Source organism: Oncorhynchus keta, chromosome 21, assembly GCF_023373465.1.
Source record: "Oncorhynchus keta strain PuntledgeMale-10-30-2019 chromosome 21, Oket_V2, whole genome shotgun sequence".
Lineage (NCBI taxonomy): Eukaryota > Metazoa > Chordata > Actinopteri > Salmoniformes > Salmonidae > Oncorhynchus > Oncorhynchus keta.
Window position 1 is genome coordinate 16,172,709 of NC_068441.1, and position 18,531 is coordinate 16,191,239.

At 43.7% G+C, this 18,531-nt stretch overlaps 1 protein-coding gene across 1 annotated transcript in view; it reads left to right on the plus strand.

Annotated features, from left to right (window-relative positions):
• The first annotated feature begins 14,785 nt into the window (after positions 1-14,785).
• LOC118400173 (coiled-coil domain-containing protein 3-like) overlaps positions 14,786-18,531 on the plus strand; it is a 38,146-nt gene continuing 34,400 nt past the window's right edge. The window contains exon 1 of the mRNA XM_035796742.2: positions 14,786-15,500. Within this exon, the coding sequence (XP_035652635.1) occupies positions 15,145-15,500 (356 nt within the window). The 5' untranslated portion in view covers positions 14,786-15,144. The remainder of the gene's footprint in view (positions 15,501-18,531) is intronic.

Genomic DNA, 18,531 nt, shown 5'->3' on the forward strand with positions numbered 1-18,531 from the left:
TTTTTAAATAGAACACAAAATAAATGTTACTTACAACTAGTCTGTGTCATAACTGTTGTGGCGATGGGGATTGACATGGATACACACCATGTTACATTTGTGTCTGCTCTTCAGGTTGATTAGTGCAGTGATGTGTGATTGTTTATATATTTGTCCTTATTGAACAAGCTAATTTGACCTGAAATTAAGCTGCTCGTGGCGCATCCATAAGTAAATGCTTAGAAATAGAGCACCCTCTTTGGCCTTGTTCCACCTGTCTAGATTCTACACAGACACACATATACACATGCTCACACACACACACACACACACACACACACACACACACACACACACACACACACACACACACACACACACACACACACACACACACACACACACACACACACACACACACACACACACGATGAACGATGTTGTTGAGGTGCTTGGGGGGGGGCGTGGTGTTTTCTCAGGTAACATACAAAGAGCGAGGGCTTTTAGGGGCATTGTACTTTGCTTGTTGAGAGGCAATGAGGCTGTGTATGGATATTGCTGTGCCACTGCTGGCTATGGTGCACATGACCTACATCTGTGAAGCAGGTAAGAGTTCATATATTATCTCTATTATAAGTATATTTAATCCCGTGAACTGGAAACAGCTCAGTTGCAGGTGTTTCAAGAACAAATAATGGAATTTGTCATTTAATTGCCACATGAGGGTTTCAAAGCACCATATAATGGCTATAGAAGTAAGTTATTGTAACATCTGTCTCTCTGCAAGACTCAGAGCTGGTGATCGATATCAAAGTGATGGTGATGCAAGGACAAAAGATAAACAAATATATGGAGTAAAAATTGACTCATATTTAATTTGATATTATTTGACTTGGTTCTATCACTATTTTCACCATTGTCATCCGGTACAACATTTGACATTGATATTTGAGTTACTTAGTACATTATTCCTACGGACATTAAGTACTGTGTGTTGGTGCAAATATTCCTCTGTGGGTTTTTTATTGTTTTTGTAGCTCTGCTGAGGAAATCCACAGCGGCTGACTTCCTAAGACCAGTAAGAGAGAAGCGTGCTGCAGAGTGTTTCCCTGCAGGCTGCAGTATGGAGGACAGTGATGTTGAGGAGCTACTGGAGGCCAACTCACACTACGTGAGTTCAGGCTAGCAGACACACTGGAGTATAGACAGTAAATATGGGTCACTCAATATCAGTGTTCCTCCTTTTAGGATCACTAAATCAAAGCTAGAACTGATTAAATCTGTTTCAGCTAACTGGGTCTCTACTGAAATGTTTTATTTTATCAATATATACGGGTCACAGACTGAGAAACACGGCTCTGTAAGTTGATCCTCCAAGGCAGTGGGGCATCTACCACTACTGCACTCTAACATACAAGAGAACAAAGACAAGTCAGGACATTGACCCTGACATCTGTTTCATTTGCACCAACTTGAAATATCACATTTCTAGTATGAGAACTGTTACTAGACCTGAACTTGAACAACTCTGACTAACTCACCAACAGACAGAAATAATATGCAGTACTTTATATTTTGTAAAACCATAAAGCCATCTATGTGTAACGCAATTTGTGAGGATTACATAACTTTCTGAATTCGCAGAAGGACAGTCCGAAGATGCTGTTGAATGGTGGCACTGGGGCAGGGGTGAACTCTGTAAGTTCCAAATTTCCACGGTTTTTTTAATGGAAAACAAGGTGCACACAGTCCATAATATGTAGTTTTCTGGTTCTTGTTTTCAGAGTCCTGGTAGTGAGGCTACGGTGGAGGAAGGCTCAGGGATGTAGCCCTGGGATGTACTGTAGCATCATCAGGCCAACACCAGAAGAGCTGCAGCAGACAGACAGGAGATGCATGGGTCTTATCTATAACGAATAACAAAATGCAAGGCCAAATATTCCACTTTATTAATCATTATCTTTTGGGATGAGTGGATTTATAAAAACTTTAAATAATGGAAATATAGAATTCCAAGGTCTTTGTGAAAGATGGATTTATTATAATATTGTTATTGTCTCTGCTTTGTCAAACCATTTGATTTATGATTTGGGAGTCTACTAAGATTTGTTTCACAGTACTTCTTGATATTTAACAAAAAACGGCTAACACTTGTTATATTAGTTAAAGAATCATATAATTGCCTACCTTCATAATGGTGCTTCGTAAGAATGGTGCTCAGTACCTCATTTATTTTGCAAGTTATCTTTGTAGAATCATAGATCTTAAACTGCATAAGTACAGCTCTTTATAAGCCATGAATTGTCCAAAGGAAATATTACCCACTTTGACAGTTAAGAATGGTAAAACCTGAACTATGAGAAGTAATTGAAGTTGATATACTAAATTACATTATGTGGAGCAATGGAAAATATTTGTATAATATTTTGACAATGTACTTTTTAAAGATTTGCAAACAAAATGTTTTTACCATTTACAACTAATTTTACAATATTTCATTGTAATGTCCCTACTCCCAAGTCAAAAATGATAGGGAATTATCCCTGACCTGTATCACCTGTATTTAAATATCCAACTTACTGATTTAGAAATATATAGGCAGGCCTACTTTAGAAATGTCTGTGTAAATATCTCAATAAATGCATATTTTAATCAATTGTTGTTCGATAACTTTTGTATATGTGGTATCCAAGACATTACCAACATAGATTGGGGAAATGAAAATATGTGCTATTAAGTGTGAGGCAATATTATTTCACATGAAGAGATCGATGGAAACAGATATGTAAGCCTGTGAAGAGGTAATATAGAATGAACCATCTGTACACCTGGGAAGACAAAGGGCATTTTTGACAAATGTGTAAATCTGAACTATCTGTGTATATCAAGCCTCTGCTTCCCTCCTCAGGTAAAATATGAAACCTCAGGCAAAAGATGAAACCATGCTTAGAAACATGACTCAGAAAGGAACATCACATATTACTGATTAGATAGAATAACTATCCAAAACAATACATGCATGGAATCTTCATTCCATGCATGTAAGAGATCACTCGTTCACAATGGAAATTCATTTTCCTACCAGGAGAGAGAAACTGCATGTGAATCTAATTCTATCTGCACCTGTCCATTGTCCTCCCCAGCTCTAGCAACTCAGTGAAAGCATGTTGACAAGGGGTGGCTGGGCTGGTCCATACAAGGCTATCAGGGAGAACTACAGTATGGACACCAGACACCGTGTTCTGACACTGTTCCTACCTGTCCCTGGTGAGATGTTGTTAGGAGAAGCCAGGCAGGGAAGTATGGAGGTCTGTCAGCTATACCGTGGGAGAAGAAACGCTCCAGCGAGTCGGAAAATTGATCATGTCGAGAGCTGGGCTTGGGAAAGGAATGGGAGAGGGGTTGTAAGAATGGAGGTCTGAGAAAAACGGAACACCAGAAAAACCAACAGGACAGACAAAGGGTACTTTGATTTTCTAGAATGTAAACTGCTGGAGCTATTGTTAGCCCTCTGCTTTAGTGAGTTAGGGTATTCATCCTTGTAAATAAGAATTTGTTCTTAACTGACTTCCCTAGTTAAATAAAGGTCAAATAAAAATAGAAATCCCATGAGCTAGATAGTAATAAGGACCGGAGCACATAAAACGACGTTGTACATTTGTTTTTTAAGTAATCTTATTGTCATGCAGGATCTTTTCATGCTCAATGTCATAAAGCAAAAGTAAACTATATTTTGATATGGCTCCAGAAAAACCAATGGATCAATGTGACTGAGTGGGTTCAAACCAAGGTCTCCTATGCACCACAAACATTGGGCTCGTTTGAGTGGTAAGGCTGAAGCAACCGACTGCAGACGAGAGTCGAAGAGTAATGTCGGGGGAGGTGCATTTGCAAAAGGAAAAATGCATCATGGCAGTTTGCCATTGTTTATAAAAGTGTTTTCTTTTTCATGTTGAAACCCCCATATTACACACTCACAAACTGTTAATATATGTGTGTGCATTGTACTTGGAATTCAATTGGTGAGGGAGCTTCACATATCACATTCAGTTGTACATTGAAGTCTACACAAAGCTGGTTCCCGTTTCAGTCAAGTCTTTGGTCAAGCTCGCGTGAGTAAAACAAAAACACCCTATATAGAGCCTTCCACAATGCAGGCGCTGGCTGCAGGAGGAAGTTAATGATGAGCAACAGCAGAAACTTGCAGTCAACTGCAGTCAAAACTTCATGACCTTTGATCACTTGGTTTTTGTAAAGTTTATGTTGTTGTCAGGTAGACGACACAAGATGGACAATTTATTTGGAAGGTGGTGACCGACTTTGTGTTAGACTGCTGAGCAAAAGTCTAGGGCCAAGATTCAATCAGATCAAGCGGTGTTGGAGGTGGAACTGCATTGGAGGTGGGAAATTGGTTAGCAGCTGCTCTTGTGATTATTGTCACGAAGCTCCACTCGCGTTAGAAGTTCAGAACGATAATGTGTAGGCTATATAGAAATAATTATGCTCAAATGTAAAAATCATTCAAACTAAATAATGAGGATTTCTATCATCTTAATCGAGGTGTACATTGCATCTCTCATTCCAGTGTTTGTCACACTTTGGTCTTAGTATTTTGTGTTTTCTTTATATATTTGTTCAGGCCAGGGTGTGACATGTGTTATTGTGGTGTGTTTTTTGTCTTGGGGTTTTGTGGGGCGTCGACGTAGTCTATGGCTGCCTGAGGCGGTTCTCAATCAGAGTCAGGTGATTCTCGTTGTCTCTGATTGGGAACCATATTTAGGCAGCCATATTCTGTGAGTGTTTTCGTGGGTGATTGTTCCTGTCTCTGTGTAGTGTTCACCAGATAGGCTGTAATAGGTTTTCGCATTTCGTTTATTGTTTTTGTATATTATAGTTATTTCATGTATCATGCTATTCTTTATTAAGGAACATGAGTAACCACCACGCTGCATATTGGTCCGCTTCTCCTTCAACTGACGAACGATGTTACAGAATCACCCACCACAGACGGACCGAGCGGCGTGGTAACAGGCAGCGACAGCAGGAGCAGCGAAAAGAGGAATGGACATGGGAAGACGTGTTGGATGGCAAAGGTTGTTACACTTGGGAGGAGATACTGGCCGGAAGAGATCGCCTCCCATGGGAACAGGTGGAGGCACTTAGGAGAGCAGAGGCAGTCGGAGATAGGAGCCGACGATACGAGGGAACACGGTTGGCAAGGAAGCCCGAAAAGCAGCCTCAAAAATGTATTGGGGGGGGGGCTCAGGGAGAGTATGGCAGAGTCAGGAGACAGACCTGAGCCAACTCCCCCTGTTAATCGCGAGGAGCAGCGTTCAAAGGACTTCTGGATTCGGGAAGAGATATTGGACGGAAACGGACCATGGGCACAGCCTGGAGAATATCGCCGCCCCAAGGAAGAACTGGAGGCGGAGAAAGCGGAGAGGCGCTGGTATGAAGAGGCAGCATGGCGACGCGGATGGAAGCCTGAGAGTCAGCCCCAAAAATGTATTGGGGGGGGATTACAGGGAGTATGGCTATGCCAGGTAGGAGACCTGCGCAAACTCCCTGTGCTTACCGGGGGGCTAGAGAGACCGGGCAGGCACCGTGTTACGCTATGGAGCGCACAGTGTTTCCAGTGCAGGTGCATAGCCCGGTGCGGTTCATACCAGCTCTTCGTATTGGCCGGGCTAGAGTGGGCCTCGAGCCAGGTAAGCTTGGGCAGGCTCGGTGCTCAAGAGCTCCAGTACGCCTGCACGGTCCGGTCTATCCAGAGCCACCTCCAAACACCAGTCCGCCGGTGGCAGCTCCCCGCACCAGGCTTCCTGGGAGTGTCCTCGATCCAGTACCAACAGTTCCAGCACCACGCACCAGGCCTTCAGTGCGCCTCGCCTGTTCAGCACAGCCAGAGACATCCTTCTCTCTAGCGCTGTCGGAGCCTCTCGCCTGTTCAGCGCAGCCAGCGTTTTCCTCCTCTCCTGCGCTGTCGGAGTCTCCTGCCTGTTCAGCGCTTCCAGAGCCTTCCTCCTCTACAGCGCTGCCGGAGCCTCCTGCCTGTTCGGAGCAGCCTGAGCTGCCAGTCTGCATGGAGTCTGCCTGTCTCCTGAGCTGCCAGTCTGCCTGAGCTTCCTCTCAGTGCTGAGCTTCCTCTCAGTGCTGAGCTTCCTCTCAGTGCTGGGCTTCCCCTCAGTGCTGAGCTGCCTCTCAGTGCTGGGCTTCCCCTCAGTGCTGAGCTGCCCCTCAGTCCCGAGCTGCCCCTCAGTCCCGAGCTACCCCTCAGTCCCGAGCTACCCCTCAGTCCCGAGCTACCCCTCAGTCCCGAGCTGCCCCTCAGTTCCGAGCTGCCCCTCAGTCCCGAGCTGCCCCTCAGTCACGAGCTGCCCCTCAGTCCAGTGGGGTTCTGGGTGAGGACTACTAGGCCATGGTCGGCGGCGAGGGTGGACTATCCCAGGACGCGAAGGGGAGGAACTAAGACATTTATGGAGTGGGGTCCACGTCCCGAGCCGGAGCCGCCACCATGGACAGACGCCCACCCTGACCCTCCCTATGGTTTTGAGGTGCGTCCGGGAGTCCGCACGTTAGGGGGGGGTTCTGTCACGCTTTGGTCTTAGTATTTTGTGTTTTCTTTATATATTTGGTCAGGCCAGTGTGTGACATGGGTTATTGTGGTGTGTTTTTTGTCTTGGGGTTTTGTGGGGCGTCGACGTAGTCTATGGCTGCCTGAGGCGGTTCTCAATCAGAGTCAGGTGATTCTCGTTGTCTCTGATTGGGAACCATATTTAGGCAGCCATATTCTGTGAGTGTTTTCGTGGGTGATTGTTCCTGTCTCTGTGTAGTGTTCACCAGATAGGCTGTAATAGGTTTTCGCGTTTCGTTTATTGTTTTTGTATATTATAGTTATTTCATATATCATGCTATTCTTTATTAAAGAACATGAGTAACCACCACGCTGCATTTTGGTCCGCTTCTCCTTCAACTGACAAACGACGTTACAGTGTTGTAACTTGTGAACAAGGCTGCATGGGATTTCTGTTAATGTGACTCCGTGCAGCAAATGGCAATGTCTGCTTTAGGTGTAATGCTGAGAGCCACTTGTGGATTTGACAGCTCTAATGCAGTTCCACCTCTGACACCACCAAAACAACTGCGATTCGGATGTTGGCTAAAGCGGATCTGATAGAATCTAGCCATAGCCCTAACTGTGGGTGTGTTCCAGTGGTAAGCCTAACAAAGCCGACTGTAGACGAAAGTCAGTGAGTGAAGTTGGGGGTGTTGCATCTGTGATCAACATTGCTGCTATTGTTTACATACATTTTTATTTTCTTCTAAATAAACTTTTCTATACTCACATATCACACACTCACAAACTGAAAACATAATGTGAAAACAATTAATTGGTCAGATCTCGCTCAAATGTCACTTTCATTTGTAGCTTTAGAATCGCAGAAAAGTTGGATCATGTTTCAGTCACGTCTTTGGCCAAGTTCAGGTGGGTCAAACAAAAACACCCTAATCATTGGTTGACAAACAATGCCTCCCACAATTCAGGTGATGGCTGCATGGTGCAGGTGGTGAAAAGCAACTAAAGCGACTTTAAGGTGAATTCAACTAAACAGCATGATTTTTGTAAAGTTCATGCAGTCGACATATAGTCAAAAGTCAGACAATACTTTTACCCATAATGCAACACACTTTGAAAGGCAGTGATCAACATCTTGACAAAAGTGATCCACTCCAACGTGCCCTGCCTGAAAACCATATAACATGTTTGGCTGCCAGTGGCTAGGTTTCCATCCAATTGGAAACCGATTTTAATGCGAATATTCTAAAATAATGTGCTTTTTCAACCAGAGATGTGTTTCACCCCAAAAAATTGCAGACCACAATATATCATCGCTTAGATCCAAACTTACTTTGACATGATGGTTATTATCAAATAAATGTTTATTTATGTTCATGTTGTCACATGCGCCAAATACAACAGGTATAGATAGACCTTATTGTGAAATACTTACTCATGAGCCCTTAACCAACAATACAGAAATGTAAGTAAGAAATATTTGCTAAATACACCAAAGGAAAAATAGTAACATAATTAAATAACAATAACGAGGCTATATACACTGCTCAAAAAAATAATGGGAACACTAAAATAACACATCCTAGATCTGAACGAATGAAATATTCTTATGAAATACTTTTTCTTTACATAGTTGAATGTGCTGACAACAAAATAACACAAAAATTATCAATGGAAATCAAATGTATCAACCCATGGAGGTCTGGATTTGGAGGCACACTCAAAATTAAAGTGGAAAACCACACTACAGGCTGATCCAACTTTGATGTAATGTCCTTAAAACAAGTCAAAATGAGGCTCAGTAGTGTGTGTGGCCTCCACGTGCCTGTATGACCTCCCTACAACGCCTGGGCATGCTCCTGATGAGGTGGCGGATGGTCTCCTGAGGGATCTCCTCCCAGACCTGGACTAAAGCATCCGCCAACTCCTGGCAGCCCAATATACCATTTTGTTTTTATATGCCAGCTGATTCATGATTTTGACTGGCTGAGAAAAGCTGCCTGCCTCTCTCTTGTCACGACTCCCAACCCCTACACGTTGGAGATTGAATTTGAATATTGAAACAGACAGAGAGCAAGGTTTATACAAATCTCCACTGTTGAAAATTAAATGTTAGTCTAAAAGAAATGTGAAATAATGTCTACATGCTTTTTATATTGGAGATCAAATTTGTAACTTCCCTGCCTGTGATGATGAGACAGTGGATTGCGCAGTCAGATGGAACAGGATAAATAGGCATTTTAACGTCATCGATTTAGCCGGTGGTAAACTTGTGGAATAGACACTGGCTGGAATACACTTTTAACCAATCAGCATTCAGAATTAGACCCACCTGTTGTATAAGTACGCTCTAGATAACAAGTAAACAGCCTAACCAGCTCTGCTAGGGTAAGTAAAATGGTCAGAGATCATCCTGCCGGGCTATATTACCGCCTGGTATGGCAACTGCACCACCCTCAAGCGCAGGACTTTCCAGAGGGTTGTGGGGTCTGCACAACACATCACAGGGGGCAAACTACCTACCCTCCAGGACACCTACAGCACCCAATGTCACAGGAAGGCCAAAAAGATTGTCAAGGACAACAACCACCCGAGCCACTGCCTGTTCACCCTGCTGACATTCAGAAGGCGAGGTCAGTACAGGTGCATCAAAGCTGGGACCGAGAGACTGAAAAACAGCTTCTATCTCAAGGCCATCAGACTGTTAAACAGCCATCACCAGCACAGAGAGGCTGCTGCCTCGGTACAGACTTGAAATCATTGGCCACTTTAATAAATGGAAAACTAGTAACTTTAATAATGCCACTTTAATAATGTTTACATATCTTGCATTATTAATCTCATATGTATATACTGTATTCTAATCTATCTTTTGCATCTTAGCACATGCCGCTCTAACATTGCTCATCTATATATTTATATTTATATATTCTTATTTCATTCCTTTACTTAGATTTGTGTGTATTAGGTATTTGTTGTGGAATTGTTAGATATTACTTGTTAGATATTGCTGTAGTGTCGGATCGAGAAGCACAAGCATTTTACTACACTCGCAAAAACATTTGCTAACCATGTGTATGTGACCAATAAAACTTTTTTTTATTTGAGGTGTTCTCTCATTTGTGTCTAGAAGTAGTTAGCAAGCGAGACAACTTTAGCCAGTTAGCTTGGGTGCTTGACTACCTTTGTGAAAGACGCTCGGATCAACCCTACTCCTCAGCCAGCATGTCCCATGTCAATAGTGTAGAATTCGCTCTGAAATTACAAACAGACCATCTGACAAAGGTCTGAATTTATTTACAACCCAGAGCGCCCTGTGACACACTGGAGTCCATTTCTGAACGCACCCTTGGTTATCAATTAAATGTATTTTGCATCAATCAAATGGGAGGGCAGGCAAGCTCCCATTAAGATGTTAAAATGTAGGTTGGGACAAACATGCATTGGCAGGCAAGCTGCAGAAGGACAAGCAGGCAGGCCATTATTCCCCATCGTTTGTTGAAACCTTGTCTAAAAGCATTTTATAATATTCTCGACGTTTATCGGAGACACTCCATTTAGTATAATTCAGTGCATTTGGAAAATCATCAGACCCCTTTATTTTTGTTCCACATTTTTGTCTGCTAAAGCCTTCTTCTCAAATTGATTAAATGTTCAATCTACATACTACATACATCTACATACTTCATAATGATGAAGCAAAAACAGATTTATATAAATTCTTGCAAATTTATGAACATTTTTAAATGGAAATATCACATTTACGTACTGTAAGTACTCATACACTTTACTCAGTACTTTGTTGAAGCACCTTTGGCAGCGATTACAGCCTCAGGTCTAGTTGGGTAGGACGCTACAAGCTTGGCACACCTGTATTTGGGGAGTTTCTCCCAATCTCCTATGCAGATCCTCTCAAGCTCTGTCAGGTTGAATGGGGAGCGTTGCTGCACAGCTATTTTCAGGTCTCTCCAGAGATGTTCGATCGGGTTCAAATCCAGGCTCTGGCTGGGTCACTCAAGGACATTCAGAGACTTGTCCCGAAGCCACTCCTGCGTTGTCTTGGCTGTTTGCTTAGAGCCGTTGTCATGTTGGAAGGTGAACCTTTGCCCCAGTCTGAGGTTTTGAGTTCTCTGGAGCAGGTTTTCATGAAGGATCTCTCTGTACTTAGCTCACTTCATCTTTCCCTCGATCCGGACTAATCTTCCCGTTGAAAAACATACCCACAGCATGCTGCTGCCCCCACCATTTTTATTTTATTTAACTAGGAAAGTCAGTTGAGAATAAATTCTTATTTACAATGACGGCTTACCGGGGAACAGCGGGTTAACTGCCTTGTTCAGATGCAGAACGACACATTTGTTTTCACCGGCAGGATAGAGAAGTTACGTCTGTGTAAACATTTGTATGAACAGAACAAAATTCAACAACTGAGACATAAACTGAACAAGTTCCACAGACATGTGACTAACAGAAATGGAATAATGTGTCCATGAACAAAGGGGGGATCAAAATCAAAAGTTACAGTTAGTATCTGGTGTGGCCACAAGCTGCATTAAGTACTGCAGTGCATCTCCTCCTCATGGGCTGCACCAGATCTGACAGTTCTTACTGTGAGATGTTAATCCACTCTTCCAACAAGGCACCTGCAAGTTCCCAGACATTTCTGCGGGGAATGGCCCTAGCCCTCACCCTCCGATCCAATAGGTCCCAGACGTGCTCAATGGGATTGGGATCTGGGCTCTTCGCTGGCCATGGCAGAACACTGATATTCCTGCCTTGCAGAAAATCATGCACAGAACGAGCAGTATGGCTGGTGCCATTGTCATGCTGGAGGGTCATGTCAGGATGAGCCTACAGGAAGGGTGCCACATGAGGGAGGAGGATGTCTTCACTGTAACGCACAGCGTTGAGATTGCCTGCAATGACAACAAGCTCAGTCTGATGATGCTGTGACACACAGCCCCAAACCATGACGGACCCTCCACCTCCAAATCGATCCCTCTCCAGAGTACAGGCCTCGGTGTAACGCTCATTCCTTTGACGATAAATGCGAATCAGACCATCATCCCTGGTGAGACAAAACCGCAACACAAATGGTTCCTTAACAGCTTCAAACCCCCAAGCCATAAGACTGCTGAACAATTAATCAAATGGCCACCAAACTATTTACATTGGCACCGTCCCCCGCATTTATTTTTTTACACTGCTGCTAAATTACCTCGACTAACCTGTACCCCCGCACATTGACTCGGTACCGGGTAGAGTTCAGTAGAGATGGTTGTCCTTCTAGGAGGTTCTCCCATCTCCACAGAGGAACTCTGGAGGTTAATTAGTGAACATCGGGTCTTGGTCACCTCCCTGACCAAAGCCCTTCTCCCCTGATTGCTCAGTTTGGCCGGGCGGCTTGATCTAGGAAGAGTCTTGGTGGTTACAAACTTCTTCCATTTAAGAATGATGGAGGTCACTGTGGTCTTGGGGACATTCAATGCCGCAGACATTTTTTGGTAGCCTTCTCCAGATCTGTCAGTTATGAACAAATTCTTATTTTCAATGATGGTCAAGGAACAGTGGTTTAACTGCCTTGTTCGGGGGTAGAATGACACATTTTTACCTTGTCAGCTCAGGGATTCAATCTTGCAACCTTTGGGTTACTATTCCAACACTCTAACCACTAGGCTACCTGCCACACCGATTCCTGTAACATATGATGTGGTTAGCTGATATGTAAAATACTTATCCATGCATTGTAAGATCTGATATGTGTCAGCAATTCCTGGGTTGCAGAGGAACATGCCCATGAAGAGTTACTAGAACAAGGACCGGAACGAGGAGCTCCACCCCCTCTCTTTGCAAGTTACAGGCAAGTCTATGGGCCAAATGTCCCTTTCCCTTACGAAATTCGAATGACCAGTGATGGAAAACCCTATGCCCAGGAACTATTGCTGCTCCTTAGCTATCGGTGGTCATAGTATAAAGGCAAATCTACGGTACCATTTATGTTTACGTAGTCTGCCCATGAGAGATTACTAAAGAACCAGGCAAACCTGCCCACATTGGCCCCATGTAGGCTGCCCACATAAGGATAATGTGCCTTTGCTTATCGGCTCCACATGTTCTCTGTGTGAGCAGCCCATCTCTGGTGAGAGCGGCCCTCACTTTGCCTAAATAAGACCATCTTTTCCCAGCAAACATGCCCACATTGGCACGATGTGGGCCAAATACAGACTCAAATAATGCCCCTCCGGTATGTACTGTAGGCAGCCCACATTGGGCCAATGCTCCTTTTCTATTTTGTTTATGTATTTTTTGTACGTTTTACACTCCTTTCTCTCCCCAATTTCGTGATTACGATCTTGTCTCATCGCTGCAACTCCACAACAGGCTCAGGAGAGGCGAAGGTCGAGTCATGACCCACCAAAAACATGACCCACCAAACCCGCTTCTTAACACCCACTCACTTAACCCGGAAGCCAGTCGCACTAATGTGTCGGAGGAACAAAGTCAGCCTGCAGGCGCCTGGCTCACCGCAAGGAATCGCTAAAGCGCGATGAGCCAAGTAAAGTCCCCTCGGCCAAAACCTTCCCTAACCCGAACGATGCTGGACCAATTGTGCGCCGCCCTATGGGACTCCCAGTCACGGCCGGTAATGACACAGCGAGGGATCAAACCACAGGCTGTAGTGTCGCCGCAACACTGCTTTTTAATAGGAATTAGTTTATTTATAATTGAATTATTATGTTTATGTATGGCACAAACGCAATCAAATTTCCTTCCCCAATGACATCAGTCGATTGGTCCAACTGCAGAGAAGATGGACCGGAATTAATATTTTTTCAGCACTTGATCAACAATATCAACGCCCATGTCCTCGATCATACAGCACACTATGTTATTTGACAATGGTACCATCTTCAGTGCATCAACTGCTGTCTTATCAATCATAGTTTCTGCGAGGATAACAGCAGCAGGCACACTAGCGCACAGAGCAAATGATCACGTGCACTCGGCACAAGCAGAGGATCAACCATTGACCCAAAGCTCGGGCGCGCAGTAGCAGAAACTCTAGTTTCAAAATAGGCCTATAAATATAAAATAACTAGAGATCTCACACCAGTGACCTCAGTAAATGTTTTCCTGCCTATTAAGATTTAAATAACTTGAACATATATTTTGTTGGTAATATTTTTCCCAATATCTTTTTTCTTCACATTTAAAAAAAATCTTCCCACTTACTCACTGGGGACTGTCCGTGTACCCCCAGTTGGGAAACACAGAGCTAGCCTATATGTTGGGTTTAGGCTGACCCATGTCTGGCTGATGTGGGATTGATATGGGCTAGCCTGTGTTGAGCTTGTTGTCGGCTAGGCTGTGTGGGGCTGGTGTGGGTTTAGTGTGGGATACCCCTGCCCACCGAATAACAACATATGGGTCATGTTTGCTGGGTAATCTCGTTCCTGGATGAGGTTACTAAAGAGAAGACAACTGGGGGCTCTTCTGCTGGGAAGGACATTCCCATGACAGAGGTGCAATGCAGGGACACAGACATGATGTTACATGTCAATGTATGAGCCTACTGTTCTGCCTGGGGCTTTTGAACCGAAGACACTTGGGAAATATACAGTATTCTTGACCTCTGACACTTAGCAGCAAATCATATATTTTTCATTTACCAGACTGATTAGATAGTTATCTGGTGGTCTAACTTGCTCTTATTTGCCTAATTTGTGACTGCACCCTCAACTTGTTATCACACGTGGAGTGACCCCATGACCCCATAAGACATAGTTTGTGTCTGTGATAAGGTTGCTGTTGTGAGGGGCTGAAAACAAATTTCTTTTAGTACATTTTACAAGGCTTATTGTGATCGAAGAAATACAGAAGTACAGAAATAAACCCAATATTATGTGATGTTGGAAATGTATGGCAGTAGACCATGGTCTGCAATTTTGGAGGATTATTTAAAAAAAACATTCGATAGGCTCTCAATTTTAAGCAATGGCACTGTTGATAACCCCAATCAATCAATCACATGTATCAGTAGATGTCAAAAAGGGCCGATACAGAAACCCAAACAGCAAGCAATGCAGCTGTAGAAGCACGCTTACCCCATGCATGTGTAATTGCGAGAGGTTAAGTATTATAAAGTGTTAGGTAATAGACAAGGTGTTCTCTTGGCTAGTCAGAATAGCCTACTTTAGTGCGTGTCAGATGTCAAGCGCACAGAGAGCCTCTACTCACAGGATCCAGGGAAGCTGCGCGTAATTTTAGATCAGCACTCACAGTGTAGCCTGGCGTGCAGGAGGGGATGAGGGAAGAGGGTTTAGCATAAGTAACTGCTATTGTATTTGAATGCAACAACTTACTTTATGTCACTTTCCTGCTGTTATTTATAAAGAGAGCCTACTTGTATGATACCTGTCACATATTGGTGTTGCATGCGCTGACAAGCCCATGGAATACAGTCGTGCCTGACAGTTTGATGAGAAGTCAGTGGTCCTGGTCCTGTAACTCTCACCAGCCCGCACACCCTTCACTGCCCGGAATTTGTGTTTCATAGTGGCTGCAATCGAAACCCGCAGTTGACAGATATGGGTGCTATTTTTGCGTTGATTCTGGCGACCTGTCTGAGCGGGGTTTGGGGATGTCAGTTGGCCCACGACTGGAGACCCCAGACTGAGGCGTGCCGTGCGGAGCTCGCGGAGATCATCGTGTTCGCCAAGGTGCTTGCGCTGCACAAGGACTCGTACAGTGTGTATAACTACCTGCCTTGGCAATATGACACGGACCTCTTCTTCTCCGCAGAGATCGAGCTGCAATGCGACCAGGCGTGGGGCAGCATGCTGGAGGTCCCCACTGGCTCCCGGTTCAATGTCACCGGGTTGGGTTACTTCCCCTGTTACTCCTACAGCGTCGTGGAGAACAGCTCTTACTATTTCTTTCTGAGGTAAGAGACGGTGAAGTGCTGGTGTTGATGGAGGAGCGTTTATCACTTTCAAGCAAGTTTAAATACTGAAATAGCACAAGTACAATACACCAGAATATAGACATATAATGATGTATTGTTTGTGTCTAGATATAATATAACCCTTACATTTCCAGCGGTGTTAACCTTTTTACAGTTTAATGAGACACTTTTGTCTGATGAATAGACACTAGGTGGAATAGAGTTGAGTGCTGGGTCTGCCCTTGGGATTGTCTTGGGATATGTTTTAGACTTTGGACGACCCAAGTGGCAAGCAAACACAGCAGGAAGAATAAACCAAACCGTGGGTGTATGTGTGGGCGCAATGTTATAGTGTGTCATGTTGTGTAGCTAGATTCCACACACCGTTTTCTCATGTGAGATAAATATCAACAGATTGAAAAGATGATCAGATTCGGGTCGTTTAGAAGTAACCCCTGTATTTTATTTGTTAGATCATTTATAAACAGCAGGTGTAGATTAACAGTGAAATGCTTACTTACAGGCCATTCCCAAAAATGCAGAGAGACAAATCTAGAGAATATTATAACAAAGGGAATCAATACACAATGAGTAACAATAACTTGGCCATATACACGGGGTACCAGTGCCGAATCAATCAATGTGCCTGAGTATGAGATAATTGAGTTTGATACAGTGCCTTCAGAAAGTATTGACACCCCTTGACTTTCTCCACATTTTGATGTTACAACCTGAATTTATAATTGATAAAATGTTGATAAATGTGTCACTGGCTTACACACGATACCTCATAATGTTAAAGTGAAATTAATAGAAAATTAAAAGCTTAAATGTTTTGAGACGGTGAGTTCGCCTCTCCCGAGTCCGTATGGGACTTGAAGCGATGGGACAAGACTGCAATTACAAATTGGATATCACGAAATTTTTTGGGGAAAAGCCCCACACCCACCGCCCTTTGTTATGGCAAGCCTAAATAATTTCAGGAGTAAATAATTGCTTAATAAGTTGCATAGTATCACTCTGTGTGCAATGATAGTGTTTAACATGATTTTTAAATTGATTACCGCATCTCTGTACTCCACACATGCAATTCTCTTTAAGGTCCCTCAGTCGAGCAGTAGATTTCCAACACAGATTCAACCACTAAGACCATGGAGGTTTTCCAATGCCTCACAAATAAGTGCACTTATTGGTAGATTGGTACAAAAAAAATCAAAAGCAGGAATTGAATATGCCCTCCATAATTATTGGGACGTATTCTTCTTTCGGCTCTGTACTCCAGCACTTTGGATTTTACATTATACAGTGACTATGAGGTTAAAGTGCAGACTGTCAGCTTATGTATATTCATTTATGTATATTAAAGTAGTCAAAAGTTTAGTATTTGATCCCACATTCCTAGCTACAATGATAACATCAAGTCTGTGACTATAAACTTGTTGGATGCATTTGCTGTTTGTTTTGGTTGTGTTACAGATTATTTCTACTTAATGTGAATGCTACCATGATTACGGATAGTCCTGAATGATTCCTAAAAAGTGATGAGTTATAAAGTTACAGATGCACAAATCATGCCCCCTCAAATTCTAACCCCTCCTGTTATTGTAATGGTGAGAGGTTAGCATGTCTTGGGGGTATGATATTTTTTGTTGCGTCTGTAACTTTCTCACTCATCATTATTCACGATTCATTCAGGACTATCAACAATCATGGTAGCATCCACATTGATGTAGAAGTGTTTAGAAACATATTCTATTATTATTTATGATAAAAGTGACTCCAAAATTACACATGTGGAGTACATTTTCTATTTCTCTGTCCCAATAATTAGGGCGGGCACTGTATCATTGAGCATGGTGAAGTTATTAATTACACTTTGGATGTTGTATCAATACACCCAGTCAAAGATACAGGCATCCTATCAGAAAGACTTGAAAAGCAGAGATATTATATATCTTACTGAAACCTGTCTGGATGTTGACACTATGCATGTAGTACTTGGTGGAGTCTCCATACAGCGGCAAGATCATATGGCTGCTTCGGGGAAGTCGAAAGGAGGTGGAGTGTGTTTTTTATAACAACTGGTGTTCATAACAACTGGTGTTCTGCTTCAAGTGTGAAGGAAATCTCAAGCTTTTTCCCACCTGATATAGAATACCTCTGTCGTGCCTGCTCCCGCTCTCCCTCTCCGGCGCTGGAGGGGCCAGGCTGTACTTCATTTCGCACACCTGTCACCATCATTACGCGCAGCAGTGCTCATTGGACTCACCTTCACACTGCCCTCTCCCACCTGGATAGCAGGGTGAGAATGCTGTTCATATATTACATACAGCTCAGCCTTCAACACATTCCTCTGCAACTGTATCCTGGACTTCCTGATGGGCCGCCTTCAGGTGGTAAGGGTAGACAACAACATCTCCACCATGCTGACCCTCAACACAGAGGGCCCTCAGGGGTGTACTTAGTCTCCTCCTGTACTTCCTATTTACCCAAAACTGCGTGGCCACGCATGACTCAAACACCATCATCAAGTTTGCTGACGACACTAGGATGGTAGGCCTGATCACCAACGGCGATGAGTCAGCTTACAGGGAGGAAGTACGAGACTTAGCAGTGTGACACAAGGACAACAACCTCTCCCTCAATGAGCTGATCGTGGACTATAGGAGAAGGAAGGGAGAGCATGCCCCCATTCACATTGAGGGAGCTGTTGTGGAGTGGGTTGAGAGCTTCAAGTTCCTTGGCATCCACATCACTAAGGACAAATTTAACATGGTCAACACACACCTGCACAGTCTTGAAAAGGGTTTGGCATGGGCCCTCGCAAAGCTCTACAGAGAATGGTGCGGACACACCAGTACATGACTGGGGCCGAGCTCCCTGCCATCCAGGTCCTCTTTATCAGGCGGTATCAGAGGAAGGCCAGAAAAATTGCCAAAGACTCCAGTCACCCAAGCTATAGACTTTATAGACTTTTCACTCTGCTACCATCCAGCAAACGGTAATGGAGCATTGGCTCTCAGACCAACAG